We start from the raw sequence: 18354 nt of genomic DNA on the forward strand, positions 1-18354 counted from the left end.
GGTTTCTACAATCTGGGTTTTGTGTGTGATAATCTGCAAAGAAAAGCACTATTTAGCAATTCCCACTGCTTATCATTGTTAATTCACACCTGAGCCATCAGTAAACTAGTATTTTTACTTTTTTAACATTGTCTGCGGTCAGTTGTTTTAATTTTTTTTATCAACGACAGGCCTGAAATTCAATTCTGTAGTTATTCATGTTTTCAGGTTGTGATTATTTCAAACTTTCATTTCATTTTTTTTTCTAAAGCTGAATTACCAATATTAGTCAAAATTATACTTAATTGGTCTCATGTAGGACACTTATTTTCATTGCTACTGTAATGTGTATATTCATTAATTTTTACATAAATATCTTAATAGAAAATAATGGTAGCTGCTCAAATTAAATACCAAAATGTATTGCTACACAAAACACATATCCTCACATCTTAATTTGGGAGTTAAGTGCTTTTTCTATTTTACTCTATATTTACTAGACATATTTTCATGAATACGTAATCATTTATAATTACATATGATGTGGCCCGGTGACTCAAATGTAATAACAAAATGTATCACTGTTTGATTAATGTGTGCCTAATAAAGTGGCGAGGGTATAGTTTAAGTAAGTAATATTTTAAATGCAGGGCTTTGATGGATTCCTACTCTTATTTTTATACTGTAGACCACCCTTGGCTGAGGTTTGGTAATTACGTGTCTGGCAGAGGGGGGCGCTGTGGGGTCCGGTGTTGCCAGGGAGACGGCTGAAAACACAGTTTCACAGCAATGGCCACAAGTGTCCCGAGTCGGCTGTGGGACAAAACTCGCTACAGCGGCTGAACGCGGTCCTGTGAAGACCGGGAGAGACCTTGTGCTTTTCCTCACCGTGTGTAAATAAAACACACATTCCAGAGCGTGGAATTATAAAGGAATAACTGCTTCTTGCCTAAAGCTGTTCAGCTTGCAATCTTTGAAGTGGTGAGTACACGCAGTATGTTACGGAACAGCTAACGTTGAGCTAAGTTACGCAGTTAGCGGTACCAGGCTGCTAAGCTAAGTTGGTTTCTATTGTTAGTACAAGTTACATTTTCCACAGTAGCGTTAAACTTAACAACAGTGCGAAATGTATGTCTGATGTTGCTGCTGTGCATGAATGTTCTACAGCTTGGTCTTTTGTAAAGTTGCACCAAGCCGATTATTATTTCTTCAAAATGTACCTGATTAATCAAGTAATTTATTGAAATAACGTTACGTGTAACGTTACTCCAATGAAACGTTACTTCAAGACAAGCCAGCAGCTGCTAAATTGTAAACAACAAAACTAACGTTAGGACTGAATATTTTCTATTTTCCCTTTTAAGATGTATGCATGTAGCTAATTATAGCCAGAGATCTGTTGGTGGAAGGTAAACCAACCACAACTGAGTTTACCCATCACTTTAGCTAGCTTTTATGATAGCATATTCATATTCAACTTACTGACTTCTACTTTAGGAGCTGTAACTGAGTTGCATTTATACAAGTGTTTTTCTGAGCAAATTCTAAAATCAATAACTCACTGAGTGGACTTATGAGTGTTTCTATTTCATTAGAAAGTAGCCTAAAATTATGCTATGATGACACAAACAAGAGGACATGTCAAGCCAAAGCATGAAGATGTCTGTCTGTATCTGTATGTTGCTATGTGTATATTGGTATGTTTCAGTGTTGTACTGGCTGTGAAAACAAATCTTCCTCTGCGACTATAAAACAATATCTTAGTTTTAGAAGGAAATAACTTATTAGGAGATGTCATAAATTACATCACAAAACTGGAATCAGAGATTAGAAAATATAAGAATAGTTAATAGTCTTTAGATAAGTGGAGTTGTATTAGATATGCCAGCATAGGAAATGCCCCTTTCACAATTAATTATAGGAACTGTTTAGACAAAGTAGTCTTTGATAAGTATGTTGAAACCTACCAATGGACTTTTCTGTGAGAAATATTCTAAACTCAAGGTTCACAGCATTATCCAGATATTTTAGCCAAAGCCTTCTTTAGCAACTAAATACAACCTGAATTGTTTTCAACAAATGACAATCCTTTACTAGTCCCACAGTAGGGACATTTACATAAAAAAAGTGAGGCAACAGCCCTTCTTTCAAATTATTGATAACCTAGGACTATTTTCACTAATAAATTCTGGATTTGTTGTACATCCGATTGATTGACGTGAAATGTGATGTACAATATGTTATAGGAGGACAGGGTATTATCAGGACAAGATGGTACTATGTTGGTTTATTTTTGAAACTGTAATGGAAGTCCTAGTTTACCCAATTTAACTTGAACACTAAATAGATCCTTTTCATTTGTCAGAGTTTGTGCCTGTGTTTCGGTGCATCTCTCGCCAACATCTCTTCATTCAGTCACTTTGTGATTATTTTATATTTCTGACCTTTCAGTGTCACCTAACACGGTTCATTTTTAGAAAACTTTTTCTTACTTAAAATAATGATTCCAAAATTGTTTCAGTGGTTCATCAACTCGTAACAGGCTGAACGACACTTCACTGCATTCGCTTTGCGGCTGTCTACCGGCTATGACTGCACTATGCAAGTTTGCCAGATTGGGTAGCAGATCTGTAGTTCCAATAAGACATAATGGGACAATTCCGCTTCTAACCTATAGGGGGACCAAAGCGGGGAAAGTTCCCTAGTTGTTGCTTTTATTGTCACTGTCTAATTTGACATCACATGACATGATTAGCTCTTATTAAATTTAGCAGAAAAATGTCACCATTACTGTAACTGTGTAAACTTTTTCAACATGTCTGACTGACACCAAATTGTTGTCCTTTCCTTGTTTGTTCGTGGTTGGTGTGTGTGTGTCCCAGTGCTGTTGTGGCCACTGAGCTAGAGTAGGGCATGAGATCCCAGGATTAATTAAGCCCACAGGAACAGATGGCACACTGGCAGTCTCTGCTGTTTGTCCGCTGAACACCGCCACTCTAAACGGAGCTAAATGCTTCCGCCGGGGAGGGGTTTGAGAGCTTGGTCCAAAAGCTGGAGGATAACCTGCCAAACGTAATTAGCTGTGGGAAGTAGGTAGAAGAGGGGGAGGGCCGCCATGAGGTAGCAGGTGACGTGTGAATAACGTAAGATGGGTCTCAGTGAGAAAGCCATGTCTATCCTTTTGGGACTTGAAGATTTTTCCTTCATGCACTCCATGCATTTAAAAGTCTTTAAATGTTAAGTAATAAAAGGGGCAAAGATGTAAGTTTTTATCGTTTTTACAATTAAGCTTCCAGGAAAAATGCAAAATAAAATGCAATTATCTTTTTGGGGGCATCCGTATATACTGTAGGCTAGAGATGGATATTTTTTATTAAGCTGTTCATGAGGACAGGACAGTTGGGAACAGGTGTACCCAAGTAATGGCTGGATGATGCTGAACTGAAAGGATTTAAGGTAACTGAGGCCAAAGGCCAGGGAGCTTTCCATGTCAGGTGTTAGATTAGTGGTGTGATAGAGGTGGAGGTAGGGGTAAAAGTTGCCCAGGCTGGAAGGGGGAAAAAAACATATTTATTAATGTAATGGGAAAGTAAAAGATTTACCCTTTTCCTGACAGATTTACCCTTTACCGCCTCTAAGTATAAACAAGGGAATGTGTCGGCAACCAAGGCTCTAGAGTTCTCCAGTACTGCATCTTTATTAGTGTCAAATAAGCTATCAATCACTGGTGCAAACTGAGGCATATCTTATCCGCCAATGACAACCTTTAACTTCTGTTTGTTTTATCAACAAGGACAGTAGTTCTTTTCTAATCTTTACTGAATTTTGTTTACAAAAAGGTGTAGCTTTTTTACTTGAGTATGTGTAGAATGTATCCACTTATATATAGTAAAGTAAAATAAATACAGGTGCTTAACATAGAAATGAAAATACATTGTAACCCTCTGTTTGTATTTTAGGATGACAGATCACAGAAAGAACACAGGCTTACATCCTCTCGTTGACGTGAAATGGCCTCTGTTTTGAGCAGTACCTCGTATTACTCAAGCAGATCTCAGTAAACACTGGTTTGAGCTGGATGCTGCTGCAGCAGGGATGATCATGTCCCATATGAACGGTTATGTGCAAGAGGCCTCTGGTCAGGCCAGGAGCCACAGGGAAAGGGCAGTGGACTGTCCAGGAGAGGAACTTTGCCTTGTCAAATCTCCACACTGCAGTGCCCACATGGAGAGGATTCAACACTACCAGGAGGAACTTAAGAAGAAGAGAGAGGAGGACAGCAGGGGGAAGCACGACATAGACCCCAATGCTTCACTTAGGCTCAAGAAGCTGTCACAGAACCCCAAGGTGGGCATTGACAATCCTACCTTCGAGGGGAAAGAAAAGGCCACCAAAGACACATGCTCCCAGGAGGCTGGAGTCGGTAAGTTGAAAGGTGAGGGTTGGAAGTTCTTTACTGGGGTCAAAGTGGGTGGAAGGAGGAAAAAAGGTTGCAGAGAAGAGGAGGAGTTTAGACCTTCAAGAAGAATAGGGAGTTCCAAGGTTTCCTAACATTTAGTGAGAACAAAAGAAGTAAAAACAATGACTATTGAGGGACAGAGCAGTGGGAGGTAGTGGAGGAGGGTGATGTTATTTAGGGGCTGTCCACCATTTCCACTAGTTGGTGTCTTGGTCTTAACTCTTTACTGAAGAGCACCGAGCCCATCAGTTGGCAGTGGTACAGGGAAACATTTCTGAATGAGTTATATTGATAATACAAAAGGGTATTGGTAATATGTAATATATAATATGTACATTTAAAATGTCCACAAGAGAAATCAAGAGAAATTTACAGATAAGAAACAAATAAGTAAAAACATTCAATAAACAATAATAAACATTAACCAATACAGACATATCTGGAAAGGAGTGAGGAGAAGTATACATTAATTTAATCCTAGCCTGTTTCCACAGCTCAGTAATAAATTTTTTTTTTTTAATTTTTTTTTCAATATAACTTCCTTTCCTGACACACACATATACAAGTACATTATTACCACAAATGTATATCTAATTTCACATTTATCAATTATAATAAATGTATAAACACACACCCACATTCTAAAGCAGCACTAGAGTACTTTCCCACTTCGGTCCCCCTACAGGTTGGAAGCGGAATTGTCCCATTATGTCTCATTTAAACTAAAGATATGCGTCCCGATCTGGCAAACTTGCATATTGCAGTTATAGTCAGTAGAGAGCCGCAAAGCAAATTTAGAAGTTGCGTTCACCCTGTTATAAGTTAATGAACCCCTGAAATTATTTTGGAAACATTATTGTAAGTTACATAGTGTTGCCTTAAAGCCCTCCTTCTCTCTCTCTCTCTCTCTCTTTTTCTCTCTATTTTAATATGTGTAAAGAAATTGATTAATTGTGTACACCAGTAAATTGAAACAACTTGTGGTTGATTTTACGTTATTGCCAAGAGTGTCTAGTGAGAGCAGGTCATGCAGAAGGTTCTGACATCTTTGATTGTCTATAGCCCATATAGCAATTGACTCACATCAGACCCCTTTTCTTACAACACCAGGGATGTGTGATGGGTGACCATGAACATGAGTTTCTGTAGGATTACTATACAGTTTTTTCTATTTTTATACCATTAAATAATTACAATAGTATTAGTGTGGGGTCAACCTCAAATATGAAATCTGCTCTTCTCAATCTAATACATGATGAACATTACTGTAGAGTGTATGTTGTAGCAGAGAATTAATCTAATAAAATGTATACATACTGTCCGTTATGAGTAATCTCCAGTGTAAACACTGCAGCAACTCAAAGTCACTTAAACAGAAATGCAGACTCAGGTGGCACAAGGTCAGCATTCTCAGAAACCTCCACTGCAGACTCGGTTAGATTTCTCACTGGAAGAGAAAAATATCCCCAAAATAGAAAACTTCCAAATACTGGAAATCTTCCACTGCAGCTCTTAAAGAAAAACAGTTTTATCCTACATCTATTCACCGATGAGACAGATGTGGACAGGCAGGCAAGCACCACACCTTCGAAAGCAACAGGGAAAAATCTGGGTGACTCAAGAGCCCAAGTTTAGGATCCCTAGACTTAACAAGTTTGACCTCCAAAAGTCATCAAAACTTTTCATCAACCTCATCAATTTTGATGTTTGCATATTATTTGTATCGTAACATTCTCTTAGAAAAATTATGGTTTTAAAAATAACAGACAATTGGAACCCTCATTAACAAAAGCACACCCATAACTCTTCGCGCTTTGAGCATTCTTGAATGACGAGATGAAAGATTGCTCCTGTGTTTCTTTGTATTGCCTCTGTACTGTCCCCTCACTGTTTCTGCCTCTTTCTCAGAACTGGTGGACCTGCTGCAAGCTCTGAAGTGGGCGCAGCACTGCCTGACTGATGCGCAGAGCCAGCAGGATGCAGAGCTGATAATGCAGCTCCTTGCCAAGGAGGACTTCAAGAATGCCTACACCATCTATAGTGCTGTATCCCAGCAGCTGACCAGAGTCAGTCCCAACTCTCCCCTCAAAGCACAAGCAAAGGATCTCTGCCAGGAGGTAGGCATAATGGTCATTTTGAAACAACTCATTCAACTGAAAACAAACTTGAAAAAGAAAATGTGTTAAAGCACGTCAACTGAAACAGGGACATTTTTAACCATATCACAAAATCTATTCCATTGCTCATGAGACAAGCAGGGGTCTCCACAGATGAGGCACTTTGTGCATACAGGCATAAAGGCACTCATACGGTATTAGCCAATTTGTGTTTTGGACCATGCTTAGCTTACATTAAAAGGCAAGTACCTCTGTGGGTGAAGTTTCTGAACAATGTCAATGAAGCATGACAAATCTTTGTTTGAGGTGATGATTATTTCAACAAAGCTGTCCAAAAAATAGTCATGCCAGTCTAAATAATTATGAAATGTAAATTGTCTTGGTTAACAAGGTGAGTTAAAACAAAAATGAGGGATTTGTTGGATGCATGCCATACATGAAAATTGGAGAACAATAGTTCTCAGAGGATAGAAAAATGTTACAAGGAGATTTTATTAGGGTGATAAGAGGTTAAGATGACAGGGAGCTGCTCTGCATTAGAGATGGACAAGGAAGGAAAAGGAGGAAGGCATGAACCAAAGTGTAAATATAATGTTTGGTTTTCCAGTGGTTTGAAAATACGCTGTATAAAACATCAGTGTTTCTTTAAAAAAAATCCTATGTACACCAATTGCTGTTTCCTCTTTAACAGTCTTTAACAGTTGGCAGTGCTGACTCCTGAGCCCCAGTACAGAGAGTGACAGAAAGCAAGAAACCATCTTGGTAGTCACGTTTAAATAGGCGGGAATGTGCCACACCTGACCTCCTTGTTGACAAAACACAAGCCATTTGGTCTCCACTGAAGCAAAGCAACAGTAATTGACTTGTGTCCCTGCAGAGCCGAGCTCTTTGCACGTTGAGTCACAGAGAGTTTGGTTCTCGTAAAAAAACAGAAATTGTGACATGGTTTGCTATGAATTAGGTAGAAGCTCTATACAGCAATGACAGGCTACATGCACAATAGGCACTTCTTTAGGATTAGTGTCCATGTTGGATAGGTATGACGTGAAAATATGTTATACAGGCTAACACAGTCAAACTGGTGCAGTATGATTTCTAGCTGATGTGTTAGAGTCAACCTTGTTTTGACAAAACAGGCTCTTAGCGTTCATTCAAAGTACACCTAGCACTACTGCTACAGAATATTTGAATTATAGTCTTGACATGAGTGGTTTAAGGAAAGAGCTGCAGTGTGTCTACAGTAAGTGGCTGTGCTGTGTGACACTCGGATTGACTGTTGGGTAAACTAATCTCCCAGCAGCCCTTGGTACTGGGCTATGAGCGGTGCAGCACACTAAAGAAGGAGGCCAGGATCTGGGCGGCTAGAAAAAGAAACTCCAGCAGCTTACAGTAGTGTGGGCCGAGGTGCAGTGCTGCTTGGGGGGCGGGGGGGCATCATCTTGTTAGTGAGAGCTTTGATTAGTGTAATAGATGAACTAAGCTCCAAACAGGCAATGAAGAGGAAGACGCAGAGGCAGAAAGACAGAACAACAGAACCCCAAAATGCCTACTGTTGTGATTCAGTGTGCAGTCCAAGGCACAAACAATAGCATATTCCCACTAAATGACAACACAATGATTAAAATAGAACCATGTAACAGAGAGGAGAAAAGGAATACAAAGGCAGCAGAGTGGAAACTCTGAAAAGCCATTGAAGAGAAGCTAGAGCTACAGTTTAGATAGGTGCATTCCAAGTTTATGCTTGTTTAATCTGGTTAAATACAACATTCAGGTGTAAACACAATGAAAATTAATCCTGGATTGTGTTTTAGTGTCAAAGGCAGCACTTGTGTAAGCGTAACTGTGTAGCAAGACAACATGATTTTTATATGTTTAGGTTTAGTTTGCGGTAATTTTAGTGTCTAGACCTCATATACTATAGATATTTGTGCAGCCCAACTTTGGTGGTGTGGAATGTAGAGCCCTGAACATGTGTCTCTGCAGGTTTACTAGTTTCTAATGGTATTTTATAGGATTACTACAATAGGTAGTTGGTGTTGGGTTAACCTGGGCATCTCAACTATGATACTAGTTAGGTTCTTCTTAATCTAATTCATAATGGAAATCACTGCAGAGTATAAGTTTTTGCAGAAAATAAATCCTGATGGAGAATGTTAATCTTAGCAAAATGCTAAAAGAAATGGGGAAAAAGGTTCTCCGACCAAGTAAGGCATACAAGCAAAGTAAGGTGGAAAGAGGGTTTGCACCAAATGTTGAACCTGTTGGAAAAGGAAAGGTTATTATTGTAAACCACTCATGAGGTTTTTGGATGTTTGTCTTTGGGATATCTATGCACAAATAGAACTGAGATATGATGTGTAAAAAGTTGACAGTCTGCCCTGAGGTCTGTGCTAGTAAATGGGTCATTGAGTCACCAAAATCCAAAGAATGCATCCCATTAATGTTTTTCGATGTCAAATGTGGGGACTTGAGACAAATGGTTTAGAGCCAGCTAGTGCTAGAACTAGCTGGCTATACTAGTTTGTACGACGTGTTGTCTGACCACCTTGGAAAAGAAATGTGTTTGTACCTTTTCCAAACGGCCATACCCACAGACAGCTAAAAAACCAGATGTCATTCAACGCTCTGACAAGCATTTCTGACGGAGTATACTGGCAGATATAGAGTCAAATCTGACTTCACAGAGTCACAGTTTTACAGACTGTTCCTTTTGTTTTAAGAAACATGATTTATTCTTGACATGACTTTGGTTCTAGTGACTTGAGACTATAAACTCACCATAGTTCGGTGTCTGTGTTTCTGTTCAGGTCCAAAAGATTCTCCAGTCCAGCCAACAGATGGACGGTTTGGAGCTCAAGGCTCTGCTCACCAATCCTCATCTCCAGGTCAGATGTCAGCTTGCCAATTTTGACTTATAATAATAACAATAATATTATTATGAGGCAAAACCACTTAGGCTCAGCACAACCTTATAGATCACCTTATTTTTTACGTAAATACACTAATAATTGTAATACTGGAAATATAATTATTGTTGCGCTGTATTTATTTCAATAGGGTAATTGTTTCTATTGCACTTTTGACTGGTATGTCAGAAGTCAGGATCAAGTATATAATAATTTATACACTATCAGAGGAAAAAATAGGACTTACCTGCTAACCAACTCAAAGGGAATTGAAGGACAGTTTCACTTTGCTTTTTTTAATAGTGTTTTTATTAAAGTTTGACAGATTTACAAGTTATAAAGGAGACATATGCCTACAGTAGGCTACATAACATCAACAACAAAAACTCAAATACAACAAATTACAAACTTGACAAATGAAACAGTAGTGCTAATGTGCATACTAAGTTGATAAATAGCATCCAGTGCATTTGGTGCGAGTCTTGTCATTCATTCTGCCTCCATTTTTCTTTTTTCTGCCTTAAGCACGTTTATCGAAGGTTGTGGGGTGCAGCTGTCAAGTGCAATTTACAATATTTAATCCGGTCTTCGCGTAAACATGCACAGAACATGAGCATACAAATGATACATAGAATGTTTTTTTATGTTACATTTAATATATTTTTAATCCAGAAATATTTCACTGTCAGAGGTGCAATACTCCAGAAATAGATATATAAATGCAAAGTGACATTGATTTTACAGTTGTTGATATGTTTTTTTGCACTTTACCACCTTTTGCCATCATAAATACAAAATGAAAAGGTAGACCAAATGAGAGATTGCTTCGTTATGACACAATATACTGTACATCAGAAAATAGGGAAAAATAGAAAGGCACTTTATGAAGAAAGTCATGAGTTCATGTCATGTTGGTGTACCATAACCTGGAAGGATTTTGTTCTTGCTTTACGGATGCAATCTTTTATGACAAATTCATTTGATCATTTGTTATTATTAGTTATTTTAGGGTGTAAAAAAGTCAATTAATTAATCTAGTGGGTCTCAAGAAAAGCCATTATGTAAATTAGGCTGAAATGTGGGCCAATTCTTATGGTATTAAAAAGCATGATTGCTACGTTCTTGCAGCAATTCTGTTTAGTTTTTTTATTAATTAGGAATAAAAGGCAATGAGAAATGTAAAAGATCCTGATGATTTAGGTCATGTGTATTTGTGTTGAAGACTGTAGCTTTGGTGTTAACAATTTCTCTACACCGATATACAGTAGTTTAGACTATATAAATAAAAGACATGTTTAACATTTTATAAAGATGCACTCCTGTGGCTGCAAAAATTGTCCTGTTGATGAGGTTGATGCTTTTCTTGAATACAGTAATGTTGACAGATAGTTACAAGATGTAACTGATGCCTCTTTGTCATCTGGCATTCTGATAGAGTTTAACCAGGTCCAATTTGGTTGTAACCGGTTTAGTAAGGATCATACGAATCATTGCCTGTGCTGCTGCTGGCACAGCCGACTAGATGGACAATTAAAATGTTCCTCTTAGATGCCCCACATGCTCCATTTGTACAGATACGATTAGACATCACAGGTACAAGTATACCACTTCTATAGCTGTGTAAGTACAGGTAGTCACATAAAAGAAAGCCTTACACTACCTGTGCATCTCTTTAGTGGGACATCTGTTTAGCATTTGGTAACATGAAAATAATCAAACAGAAATCCAAACTGCATTGCTTTGAGGAGGCTTGAACTGCTGATGCTCTACATTTGTCAGTTTAAACTACAGTAATTCTTCTGTAGAAAAAATGTTGCCACATTATCAAACATCAGCGTCTATTAGAAAGGCAGTAAGGTGAGAAAATCCCTCAGGTGGATGATGCTGCTGTGATTTTATGGTTGAGGGCTTTGACAGGGGTGCGCCAGGGGTCTGATGTTTGACCTACGTGACTGTGAACTACCAATTCTCTCATTGCCCTGTTAACCCCTCCCTTTAGCTGGATCCATGTAGCCAGTGGGGGCAGTATGAGGTGATGCTAGCCTGCCTTGTGGCACAGAAGGTGGAACAGATTGTATTGGTTTCCCTGCGCGGAGCAGTGACTCACCCTGTAGTCTGTACAGATAAACAATCTCATACCCAACACTAACGGACAGGTACATGTGTGAACGAATAGGGCCCCCTCAAGTCCACCTGTCTCCATTTCACAGTTTTCTAGGACACCTTTTTTCTCGCGAGCAGGGAAGCCAAAGGTGTTTGATGATTGATGGCGGTGGATTCTGAGCCCTAAATGCAGGTGGAGATTAAGATGGATTGTGTGGACGCCAAAGCTTAGCCCGACCTTCGCTCTCTTAGGTCCCCTCAGCTGCAGGGTAGAAAAACTAATTTGGACCGACGGTTATTAATTGTGGGGTACGGAGTACTTGTCACATTAAATAAAGTGAAGGAGCACTCTCTGTATTATTTCTGGCTTAGAGGTGGGTTTGCTGACTGGTCTTGTTAGAAGGATTGGGAGTATAGGTAGGCTTCTGGTTGCAGGTGCATGTTTAAGGAAAGAGTTTTTCAAATTTGTTTGGTATCTTCTTTTTCTTCCGTTTACACTAACAAGTGCAAACCACTTAATAAATGGGGGTAATGTTGAAAACCATGCCATGATTTATAATCATTACCAACTATAGTTGCTATAAAGGACAAAATCTATACAGACATCTATCCAGAATCCAGTCATGCATTCATTCTCTGTACCTTACGCTGCCTCTTTTATTCTGTTTCTGTCTGTGATGTGTTTGTAAAACATTCTGTGTGTCCGTACTGTTTGTCTCTATGTGTCCCTCCATCTGTGTTTGTTTAATGGGGCAGGCACTGATGCAGGCCCATGACAGTGTGGCAGGGAAAGAAATGTCAGAGGAAGATGTGGTCGAGTACCATGGAGAGACAGTTAAATTGGTGCGGCTGGAGAAGGCCCGCGACACGCCACTGGTAAGATGCCATCTATTAGTCTTTTTGAGACACTGCTGCTACCTTTTGTTATTGCTGTGAACATATAATATCTTTATATAATTTTCCACAACTTCACAACCAAAACAAGGATAGTTGCGTACACATCCAAAAACCTAAGTTGGCACTGTATATAACTACAGTACAATGAAAATTTAAATACACCCGTGCAGTATTCAATTAGTGTTATTTAAAGGAACATATATGGATCCTAAGCACCTGAGTTATTGAGCTATTTATTGTTAAGTTGTTGTGTATTGTGTGTATGTCCAGTGACAAAGCTTCTATTGTCAGCGTTTGCCATGCTCCACCAGTCATTTATCATCTGGGTGTGTCAGTGTACCGACAAACCAACAGGGCAGCAAAATGCCTGTCAGTGTGAGCTCCAAAGGGACGTTTTGAAAACATTGAGCAAGACACGATGATGTATTCAAGCTGTTGCCTGTGTGTGTGTGTGTGTGTGTGTGTGTGTGTGTGTGTGTGTGTGTGTGTGTGTGTGTGTGTGTGTGTGTGTGTGTGTGTGTGTGTGTGTGTGTGTGTGTGTGTGTGTGTGTGCGTGCGTGCGGCCATCAGGGTGCAACAGTACGTAACGACATGGACAGTGTGGTGGTGAGTCGTGTGGTGAAAGGTGGAGCAGCAGAGAGGAGTGGCCTTCTCAGTGAGGGAGATGAGATCCTGGAAATTAATGGGATTTCTCTCCGTGGAAAACACGTCAATGAAGTCCACGACTTACTGGTGAGGACCAGAAGTTATCCAGTAGTATTTACAGTGATTTATGGGAAATTTAATTTATTTTAATTCATTTGAGGTGGTTGAAATGTCTCGAAAACTAAAAGTATGTACATTTAATGCCATAAAAGGCATTCACATTTATTCAGAAATGGTAGTCTTACTTGTACCATTGACATTAGTATTCACAGACAATACAAATTCACTTCTAGATTACGGCAAAATTAGTATGACAAGCATGTTTAGCCACAGACACGTAATTAGGTGGTTTTTGTTGTTAGGGTTTGTGGGTTTTACTCTCACTATAAATTACTCTTTGTATACTCAATGTAGACACACTCACTGCATTTATTTCTGAAAAAGTAACTTTTTTATTATATATGTTATAATATAATTGGACATAATTTACCATAAATAGCAGAGCTGTTGTTTTTTAATAAATTAACTCTCAAAGTAGAATATACATCCAACTGCAAGTTTGAGATAAATGCATTTCATATTGTTTTATTGAAATGTGATCCCTGCCATGTTTAATTTCTTGCTTCTCATCTTTTCAGCAACAAATGCAAGGCACTCTGACCTTCCTCCTCATCCCGAGCTCTCAGATTAAACCTGCCCCACACAGACAGACTGTGGTAAGTCTTTAATGATGTGGTTGTGTCTGTGCATAAAAATGCCTGTCTGCATGCCTTCAAAGCCAACCTTGACATTGTAAACCCTGTCCTTAGATGCATGTACGGGCTTACTTTGACTACGACCCCTCCGATGACCCCTTCCTGCCGTGTCGGGAGCTGGGCCTATCCTTCCAAAAGGGGGACATCCTCCACGTTATCAGCCAGGATGACCCCAGCTGGTGGCAGGCCTACAGGGACGGAGATGAGGACAACCAGCCTCTGGCTGGACTCATACCAGGTAGGGATCAGACCAGGGCTGAATATCAATATCTAGTTGAATGCTTCACAAGGGCAAATAACAACTACAGGGACAAACGCACACATACATGATAGTAACTTTTAGACTACAAACTGTAAATGGCTTATGTCCTAAGATTTTTTAAAAAATCATAATACGCACATAAAATAAATGATACGTGAGACAAGCGTATTAATAATACACCGTAAACTAGACAGGACTTCCTCATCCATCCTTAGTAATACTTCAGAATACAGTCACAGTAAAGTACACACACGTTGTCTGTGACTTATAACTAACTTGGCACTACTATCCGTGCAGGAAACACCACCCATCTGGCACATCAAGGAGATTTAAAACAAACATCTAAGAATTATTTGCGATTACTCTGATTTACGTCTGTTGTGGCTGGAAGAAAATTAAGTTAAGCATTGAAAAACGGAAAGAGGGCCCTCTTTTTGCCTGCTCAACACGTCTGGAAAGTCTATGAAGATTTTGAAAAACTGTTCTAGGTAGAGATGTTTTAGACTTGTTGGTAATGTTTTTAATTTTCAGCTCCTGAGTGTTGTTCCTGAGCCTATAGCTGTGCATGTTGTTCATCTATAGAGAAATATAATTGAACACCAACCAACATGTTCAAATCCATACAGTTTTTACTACATATGGGCTTTTGATATAGAAAATACACTGGATTTGTGTATCTATATTTCCAGTGTTGGAGAGCTGATCTGTTTATTTCTGCTTTTCCCTTTTTTAGGGAAAAGCTTCCAGCAACAGAGAGAGACCTTGAAGAGAACTATGACAGACAGGAGTCGAGAACACCAAGGTAGGTGGAAAATCTTGAAACACACACGATGTGGGGAGAAAACACAAGATATAATTTGCAAACATTTTGCATCCACCCTGACTCACATAAAAATAGATTTAGTGTTGTCTAGATGGTTGTTACAAAGTGAAATGATAAAGCAAACATTTCAGACTTTGTCATTTCTCCAGGGAAGCTTTGGTATGCAAAGAAAAACATAAAAAAGAGAAAGAAGAGCACATCTACCTCGAGCAGAAAAACAGGTAATAATAAATCTACATTTTAACATTTTGAGAAGTGGGTTGCATGTTTAAGATTTTGCTCCCTCTTCCTCAACAACCACTGTTAAGAAGCTACACTCTTAACCCACAAAACTCCAATTGTCGCTTGTCATTAACCACCATCCTGGGCAGCTTCCAAGTGTCCACACATTGTCAGTGTTAACCCCACACACTAGCCGAAGTTGACATGTCCTGCCACTCTCACGGCAGCTTGTCCAGACTCGTGTGTCACAAGTCAGATTATTCCCGTCTTCACAGAGGATCAGAGGAGACACCAACAGGTGCCCAGCAGGTGCTTAAATGGCTTGAAGGGATGTGTGATGTTGTTGGTTACCACATAGAAACACATAAACACTCAGACAGAGACACACACACTGCTCAGTGGTAAACGGTAGCAGACTGGGATTTCATGTGTATCTCAGAGGGTCAAATAGGAAACAGGACATTGTTATGAAAGACACATTGTTCACACAAACACAGGAATGATGTGTATGTTAATGTTTTTACCCGCCTCCAAAGAGAGGCCAAAGTTAGTTACAGAACAGCAGCCCAAGAGCTAGAAAGGACTTAGTATGCTAGTCGAGGTTGTTTCATTAATCCCTCCCAACTGTCTCTTCAGACTACGACGACATCCTGACCTATGAGGAGATGTCGCTTTATCACCAGCCTGCTAATCGTAAACGTCCCATCGCTCTGATTGGTCCTACAAAAAGCGGTCATGATGAGCTCCGTCGAAGGCTTCTGTCCATCGAACCGGAAAAGTTTGCTGTTGCTGTTCCACGTAAGTCCACGCTTTGTCAAAGCATGAGGGACAAGGCAATATCAATTATTCATCAAAAATTCATGATTTCAGGTGAGAAAGGTAATGTATTTTAGGGTTTGACATACTACCTTTCTACAATTGTGACCGCACAAAAAATCTCACATTTCTAATGTCAAAACAGGTAACTGACGACTTAAAAATGACTTACTATGTATTTTTTAAGTGCCAATTAGTACAACAAAAGCTAGACGATTTTTTGTAATAAATCAAATTAATCCATCCTTCTTCTCGGCTCAGACACAACTAGAAGCTCAAGGATACATGAGCAGAATGGGCGTGAGTACCATTTTGTGAGTCGGCCTGCCTTTGAAACTGACTTAGCGGCAGGGAAGTTCATTGAGTCGGGGGAATTTGAGAAGAACTTGTACGGCACCAGCACTGACTCAGTTCGCCACATCATCAACTCTGGACGCATCTGTTTGCTCTGCCTCCACACCAGGGTAAGAGACTGAGTACTCTTACTTTCTGGACAACTTCCAACATTTTTTCTGTCAAAGCACATTTTATCCCTCTGTGTTGATCTCAACCATTGTGGCCTGGCCAGAACATGATTAAGCCTTTTCCAATCCCACAAATCTTATTGTTTTTGTGTTGATAAAAACTCATTACTGCTGTCTGATATAGAAATAAGTTTGAAGTCTGTAAAGAAGATGATATATAAGTGCTTGGTTTGGTCTTTAATTTCATTTAATATATTCATATGTCCCGTTTCTTCCTCTTGTCAGTCACTGCAGATATTGAGGTCCTCCAACCTCAAGCCCTATGTCATCTTTATTGCGCCTCCTTCTCAGGAACGACTACGCACCCTGCTGGCCACGGGGGGGGGGACACCAAAGGTACCCACTACATAGTTGCAAAATAGTTTTTCCCTCATAAAGATGAATATGTACGTACGTTGTACATGTCATAGTTTGCACATAATGTAAACAGGTATTTACATAACAGAGGCAACATATTTTAACTAAATTAAGTATTTAAAATGTATCACAGAAAGGAAAACTTCAGACACTCGTAGGCAAAGCAAGGAAATATATTATATTAAAAACTTTTTTTAAGTCCGGTTTTGACCTCACTGGGTCTTTATCAGGCAGAAATACTTTACTTCTGGTACTCTAAATACACAATACACAAGAGTCCTAAAAGCAACGTCTCGTTTTCTGTGTACAGCCTGAAGAGCTAAAGGAGGTTATTGAAAAGGCCCGCGAGATGGAGCAAAATTTCGGCCACTTCTTTGATGCAACCATTGTGAACATGGATCCAGACCAGGCTTTCCACGAGCTGCGCAGGCTGATAGACAAGTTGGACACTGAGCCACAGTGGGTGCCCACCTCCTGGTTGTGCTAGACGTCACATGGTGTCACTGCACGGAGCCTTGGGGTAGTATAAGTGGGGGAAAAAGAATGTTTCTGGAGATTTAAAAATGAAGGATGGACAGTGGTGATTGTCACTGGATTTTCACTTGCACATTCTCCTCGTTTATAGAAGAGGTGAGGTTCACATGTTGCAGGGATGGACTCAAGTTTGTTAAAATTCTTTATCTTCTACGGTGTGTGTGTGTGTGTGTGTGTGTGTGTGTGTGTGTGTGTGTGTGTGTGTGTGTGTGTCAGTCATGAGTAATTTTTTTCTTTGTTCACTGTTGATCTCAGTTATATGCAAAGTCATCTATCAAACACATAGAAATGTTTCTATCCCATCTTAATAGTTATTTATAATTGTAAATATATATATTTTCTAGACAAAAGGCTCAAATATTTTATTGTGTGTGTGTGTGTGTTGTACAAAATTGTACACTAAACTGGGATAGTGTTATTGTCACAACTGTTAAATAGCTTTCTGATGAAGCGGTAAGGCATCAAACAGAAGAGGAGCACTTGCTTGAAGTGGCAGCAGTGTAACATCTTCCGTTCATAAACACAGAACAATCTGCTGTAAGCTGCACAGCGTTGGGCTACTTCCTCTACACCAGTGTCAGTATTATTGTATTGTCTCATGTCCCATGTACGCTGTGATAGCAGACCTCAAATCTAACGTATTGTTTCTAGCTGGTTATTGTTACTCTTAGTAAGTCATGCTGCAATTGTATTTTTCTACCAGTATTGTATGAACAAAAAATCTTGGTGTAACTCAAACAAATACGGGATTGCTTCCTTGCAGAGTACATATTAAATAAAAAGCACAATTCTGTGAAAGTGTTAATAAAATCAGGTACATATGTGAACAAGTGATGTACATACTGAATGCATTGATTTCATGCGCCTTTGTGTGTTAGATGTTAGAATCTGTGTGTTAGATTCTAATCTTCTATCAGTTGGTAATGTTGGTGTCTAAACAGAAATGTGTAATAAT

General features: G+C 39.3%; 1 protein-coding gene across 2 annotated transcripts; it reads left to right on the top strand.

Moving 5' to 3' along the window:
* The first annotated feature begins 725 nt into the window (after positions 1 to 725).
* On the top strand, positions 726 to 18231 carry mpp5b (membrane protein, palmitoylated 5b (MAGUK p55 subfamily member 5)). Of its 2 annotated transcripts, none has more exons than XM_034900918.1 (14): positions 726 to 960; positions 3939 to 4414; positions 6347 to 6555; positions 9363 to 9440; positions 12321 to 12440; positions 13032 to 13193; positions 13745 to 13822; positions 13916 to 14099; positions 14857 to 14925; positions 15096 to 15167; positions 15805 to 15966; positions 16246 to 16448; positions 16734 to 16844; positions 17176 to 18231. In XM_034900918.1, exons 2-14 carry the CDS (start codon positions 4075 to 4077, stop codon positions 17350 to 17352), a joined length of 1965 nt encoding a protein of 654 aa, XP_034756809.1. In that variant the 5' UTR covers positions 726 to 960; positions 3939 to 4074; the 3' UTR covers positions 17353 to 18231. The 2 variants fall into 2 exon arrangements, with proteins under 2 accessions (XP_034756809.1, XP_034756810.1); XM_034900919.1 differs by having other exon boundaries at positions 727 to 960; positions 3939 to 4402.
* Positions 18232 to 18354: the final 123 nt, after the last annotated feature.

The sequence above is a fragment of the Etheostoma cragini genome, chromosome 18 (assembly GCF_013103735.1).
Source record: "Etheostoma cragini isolate CJK2018 chromosome 18, CSU_Ecrag_1.0, whole genome shotgun sequence".
NCBI lineage: Eukaryota > Metazoa > Chordata > Actinopteri > Perciformes > Percidae > Etheostoma > Etheostoma cragini.

Coding starts and splice junctions, on each gene's coding strand:
- mpp5b (XM_034900918.1), top strand. CDS start 4,075: ATGATCATGTCCCATATGAACGGTTATGTGCAAGAGGCCTCTGGTCAG. Junction 6,556..9,362: donor CAAAGGATCTCTGCCAGGAG/GTAGGCATAATG, acceptor GTTTCTGTTCAG/GTCCAAAAGATTCTCCAGTC. Junction 14,100..14,856: donor TCTGGCTGGACTCATACCAG/GTAGGGATCAGA, acceptor TCCCTTTTTTAG/GGAAAAGCTTCCAGCAACAG.